Genomic DNA, 6,000 nt, shown 5'->3' with positions numbered 1-6,000 from the left:
GCAAATCCCAGCAGATTTTGAAACCATCAGAGATTCAAAAAAAAATCCTGCAAATCTCAACAAATTTGAAATCGGCCAGAGAATCTCGTATCGAATAAAGCTCATCACACACGACATCAACCACTCACCAGTGGTGCCAAATCCAACACTTCCACGTCAGCACCTCGCCACCACACTACCGCATCACCTCTAACTCATTTTTGTCGCAGCCAACACCACATCCCTTCTCAGATCCTTCGTAACCACCACCACCCCAACTCAAATCCGTCGCAGCCAACACCACATCTCTTCTCAAATTCGTCGTAACCACCACCACACCAACTCACACCACACAAAGAAGAAGAAGAAGAGACAAATTAAATAATATTATTTGCTGTCTTATTTCATTTCAATAAAATCATCTTAGATTACAAATCCATAACCACAAGGATCTTGGAATTAAAAATAAAAATAAAAAGAAAATAGAATCAAATTATTTTGTGCGAATTCAGCAAATAAACGACAGCTCATGGAATATTCTAACATGATATTTGTGTACTCTCTTGGCTTTGACAATAAAAAAGAATCGCATGCACTTATTTTTCCGGGTACAATTTTTTAACACATTTACATATTCTGGCGTCGATGCACTTTGGTTTCATACGAGGGTCAGGGCACATATCTTTTGGACAATCAGAATCAGTAATACATTTAAAAAATGTTGCTGAATGAAAAGAAAAAAAAAGAATTATAACAAATATTATAAATATTGTGAAAGATGTAAAGGAGAAAATTTAAAAAGGGTAAAAAAAAAAATGACTTACCTTCAACATTTGTTGCAATAAAAAGTAGGGAAAAAAAGATAATCAGAATACAAACAAACTTAATAAATTCAGTCATATTTCTCCCTTTTACATATAACAAATTATTTGATTTATAATTTATAAATCTAATTTCCTTGTATCAATTAAATATTGTTTAGCTCTTCTAAAGTTGTAAAAAAAAAAAAAAAATTATTAAATGTCTCTTAAGTATATCAAGTTGTATTTGTCCCTTTAAAAATCATAATAAAGAGGTCACATAAAATACTTATCAATCATCAAAATTCTTCTTTTTTATTATCAACTTTTCATTATTTCGTCCGTTCATTTAAGCGCCATTTTAATAGTTTAAAGTACAAATTATAAATTATACTCTTATTTTGTCAATAATTCCACTTCACGTATTCATTAAAATTTAATGGAGAGAGAAATAGTGTACCATCTCCGGTCCTAAATATAAGAGAAAATTCACTTTTTAGATTCGTTGACAATCTAATGTATTCGGTCTATATTATAGGATAGATACATTGAATTATCAATGAATCTAAAAAATAGACTATCTCTTATATTTAGGACCGGAGAGTCCTAAATATAAGAGACCTCAGAGGCCAAAAATTCAGAGTCTGATGACCTCGGGTTTTGATGGCTTCAGGTTCTTATCTTCTAGCTTCTGACCTTCATTACTTCAGCTTCTCTTCATAATTGCTTTCAACTCTTTATATGTTCACTGACATAAAAAATTCTTAATTCTCCATAATAATTAATAATTTTAGTGCACACTTGAACATACATTAGCTAATCCAATTTATACTTTTAATATTTTGTTATCATCAAATCCTAATAGTAATTGTTCACAAACCAATTTTGTTCCAACATTTTTTTTGTGTGTAAATCGTGTATCATTTGCGTGTAACTGCAGACACTAATTTCCTCGAGCCTTTTGGGAGTCAAATGAGTGACAAACTCTCCCTAAGGGTGTGTTTGATCCGTTAAAGAGTAAGTACTGGACAAAACAACATAAGATAGAACAGCACAACACATGACAGAACAACACAGAACAAATTTTTATGATATTGAACAATTTTTTGTTTTATATGATATTTGGTGAACAAAATGATATTTTGGTATTTTAGACAAATTGTACTTGGGACAAAAAGTTGTGCTATATATGATTTAGTGAGTGACATAAAATTCTGTTTTTGTGCTGTCACTTGCCTCCAAATTTGTCCAGTCCCTGAAATAGTTTTACAATCAAACTCACCCTAAGAGTTTTAACAACTAGCTAGAGTTGTCCTGTCAGTTTCTTATTTTTTAGCAGATCAAACGCACTCTAAGAGTTTTAACACCACTGAATGCACAAGTCAATGATCAAATCCATAACCTTGATTAAGCAAGAAGAAAACCACATCATCTCATCTAAATGCTCTTGGATGAGAATATTTAACCTTTCGCGATAAAACACTTGTCAGTATGTTGTGATTCTCTTCTTAAAGTTAACGCATGCTTTCATTAACTTCTCCTTAATTCCATCGCATCTCCGAATAGGTGGATGAATTGTATTAATATATCATTAGATGGTTTCAGTTTAGAGTCTCACATTTAAAAGGAAAACAATACGTATGCAAATAAACTAGATAATTATGGATTTCAAATTTTTACTTCATTTGGTGGGATTCATTACCAAGTACCATCAAAGAGTACTTCTATAGAAATAGATCACGTCTTCCTAATTATAGATTTAGATAATAATCGGGGCAGGGACGGATCCAGACCTGATATATTGGTGTGGCTAAAAAAATTATGTTCACAAATTTTATAGTTAAAAAAAAAAAATCACGCTTGCAGATTGGCTGAAGAAGTAGTTTTATCTCTAGAAAGCACATTAAAAAATAACAAAATAACAAACAAAGAAATCATATTTGTAGTTGTAGAGTTGAGAGTAAAGTAAAAGAATAAAATATAGTATGTTATTGAGATCAATTAAAGTTAACAGTGTTCAATAAAAGTTTATAAACCTTTAATGTTGGTGAATTTCAATAACATATCAAATAATTTTAAATTTCTGTGAAATTTTACATGAATTATCGATATATATGAATTTTAAATTTAACGATAAATTTTGTAAATTTTACACTCGTTAAAATGTTACCGGTATAATTTAATTTCTCATTTCTCTAATATGCATATATATATATATATTGATCACTCCTTTTTTCTTAAAAAAATAATATTGATCACTCCTTTAATAAAAAAAATTACCACAGCTATTATTCTTGATTCTTTGCCGTTAACTAGCAACAAAGCAATTTCTTTGTAAGAAAAAGAAATGAAAATGGCGCTACCTAATCACCAAGCCAAAAGAATATTTGTGAAAATATTAGCAGTTATACATATATATATATATATATATATATATATATATATATATATATATATATATATATATATATATATATATATATATATATATATATATATATACAATAATTCTGGTGTGGCTATAGCCATGGTCAGCCCCTACATGAATCCGTCCCTGGACCGGGGTTGGTTTTATTTTGAGTTTGGTCTTGTTTATACTAATGTTATAAAACTGCATTCTTTTTTAGTTCACTTGAATTTATCCAATTAAGTTTTTTTTTTCATTACGTTTTTATTGAGGCAGTAGTTTAAACTCTTTGTTGTCTTGGGTTTAGGCCTAATCCACTTATATATCTTTTTTATTTTATTTATCAATTAATTTAAGGTTTTTTATAATTCATCTCTCGATATATTTGTGGTATTTATCCATCAACTAATAAGAACGAGCTATATGCATGTGAAATAAAATTGGTTATAAGTTAATTGTATTTTTTTTTTTAAGATCAAAGAGGTGGATGCAAAGAGCAAACCACCCAAAAAATTGGTTATAAGTTAATTGTAGGTATCACATATAAATCTACTTATGTGGCTTGTTCTCATTGATTGTTAGGCAACTACCCTAAATTATCAAGGGATAGAATAGGTTTCACCTCAGTTTAAAGTTAAATAAGTTTTTGTTTCCTAAAATATAGTGAATTTTTATTTTAGTCCATAAATAAAAATAGAAGGTTTTCGCCTTCATAAAAAAATTTGTTTTGATTTTATTTAGTGTTATAATGGTTTTATGTTTAGTAGTACATAGAAACTAGAATGGATCGTCTCCCATGAGACTCTCCAGGTGTGGTCATCCACACCATTCAATCACTTTTTATAATTTTTAAAATGTTTATTCTTTTAATTTTAATGGCCATGATTGAACTGGACTTTCCATTTGACAGGAGAGAATTCAGTCTCCATAGAAACTATCACAATGGAGCTGATTTACAAAAAGAAATCACAAGATCTCTCTCAAAGAATAGATATGAAAGCTTAGAAAATTAAATTTATGGAAGAAAAATATTATTCTTATGCATGTGTTTGGAATATAACAACATTACTTAAAATTTGTTTTCGATAATGGAGATCTATGTTTTTAGTCTTAACTATTTTTTTGAATCAAAAAGAAAACTTTGATTAATTCAAAAACCAAAGGTACAAGGCGATCGCAAGGATCCAGCCCACAGGATCAAAAACGACAAAAGAAAAAACCAAAGAAAAGGACTATTTACATCATGAGTTTAGCTAGGCATGTCCTTAATTTTCTATTGGTCCAACCCCTATAGACAATAGTATCAATAATTTTCTCATCAGTATGATTGTTCTGTACAGCATTACCAAAACTAATATCATTTCGATACCTCCAAACCTCATAGACACATTCAGTGAAGGCCAATTTTAGGATCTTTGCACGATCTCCTTTACCTTTAGTCTGTTTCATAATCCACTCCACTTCTTGACACCAGCCCAGTGGATAATGAGCAATCTGAATCCATTCAAGGACTTTCCTCCAAATATCTCTTGTTTCATTACAATCAAACATAAGGTGCTGCTGAGTTTCATCAGCACTGCAGAAGCAACAACAAGTTGTGTCAATAATCCCAAACTTGTGTAATCTGTCACGAGTTGCCAACCTCCCATTACAAGCAATCCAGAGGTTGACAAGAGCTCTAGGACGGGCCACGTTTCCGTAGAACAAAGTTCTCCACGGAACACTTTGAGATCTATCATAATTAGCCAAGTACATCTTTCTCATATTAAATTTCTGGGCATTCAACATCTCTGTCCACACCGGATTTTGAAGGGTATACTCGCGTTGCTTCATAACAGCCTTCATTATCCAGGAGGCATTATCTGGTATAGCAGCCTCCATGATCTGCTGGTTTTTAGTATAATATGCATGGATCCATTTTACCCAAAGGCTATCTGATTTGCCACAAAGATTCCATAACAGTTTCAGCAAAGAAATATGATTCCAACCCTCAAGGTCAATGAGATTCAGACCACCATTACGCTTAGGTTGGCACACAGATTTCCAAGCAACGGGGGCTTTACGGCTTTTCTCTATACTACCCGTCCAGAAGAAAGTCCGACATATGGAGTTAATCTTACGTATCACTGCTTTAGGGAAAGGCAAACACTGCATCCAATAATTCACTTTTAGTCTTAACTATTGCTTTAGCAAATACAATATATCTTCATTTTAAAACACATGTCGTTTATATGATAAATGATTAATTTACACAATCATATTGACTTAAGTCTTAAGTTATATAAGTTTTTTTGTCAAAATAAAGTTATATAAGTTTTATTTTGAAATGGAAAAATATATTATAATCACACAGTAGTCAATATATAGCAAAAGGAATATTGAGCTTGGCTTATACTTTATAGTATTGGAATTAATTTAATATTAATAATAGACGTGTTAAACATATAATCTTATAATTGAAGTGCGAAAGTTAAACAAACATATGAACATATATACAGGATATACGACATATTGATTTATCAACGATTATAGGAATACCTGAATAGATGAATCGTTAGATAGAAGTAGAACAAATCGTAAAAAGAGATACGGACAACGAGTATCTGTTGGCTTGTGTGGTTCTTCCTCAACCTGGACTCTTTATGCCCTAAGCACTCTTCAGACGGGGAGAAGAGGCGATATGCAGTGTGTCCGATATATTGGGGACCATAGCCTTTATATAGCGTGATGACCAATTATAGTTCTCATTATTCCGAAATGGACCATCCTGACGTCCACTCATATTGAGCCCATATCCAATTAATTAATTAATTA

General features: G+C 31.2%; 1 protein-coding gene and 1 long non-coding RNA gene across 2 annotated transcripts; both read right to left on the bottom strand.

Moving 5' to 3' along the window:
- Window positions 1-356: 356 nt before the first annotated feature.
- On the bottom strand, window positions 357-981 carry LOC123916370. The gene is made up of 2 exons (XR_006812115.1): window positions 804-981; window positions 357-703 (listed from the first exon to the last, which is right to left on the bottom strand). It is a non-coding gene; the product is annotated as an uncharacterized LOC123916370 (long non-coding RNA).
- A 3,441-nt stretch (window positions 982-4,422) lies between these two features.
- LOC123915284 lies at window positions 4,423-5,340 on the bottom strand. The gene has a single exon (XM_045966420.1). The coding sequence runs from the start codon at window positions 5,338-5,340 to the stop codon at window positions 4,423-4,425; it is 918 nt and encodes a 305-aa protein (XP_045822376.1).
- Window positions 5,341-6,000: the final 660 nt, after the last annotated feature.

This window comes from Trifolium pratense, linkage group LG3, assembly GCF_020283565.1.
Source record: "Trifolium pratense cultivar HEN17-A07 linkage group LG3, ARS_RC_1.1, whole genome shotgun sequence".
Lineage (NCBI taxonomy): Eukaryota > Viridiplantae > Streptophyta > Magnoliopsida > Fabales > Fabaceae > Trifolium > Trifolium pratense.
This window is presented reverse-complemented; position numbering and strand designations above follow the sequence as displayed.

What these genes read in the sequence shown, in the direction of transcription:
- LOC123915284 (XM_045966420.1), bottom strand. Translation starts at nt 5,340, where the DNA reads ATGCAGTGTTTGCCTTTCCCTAAAGCAGTGATACGTAAGATTAACTCC.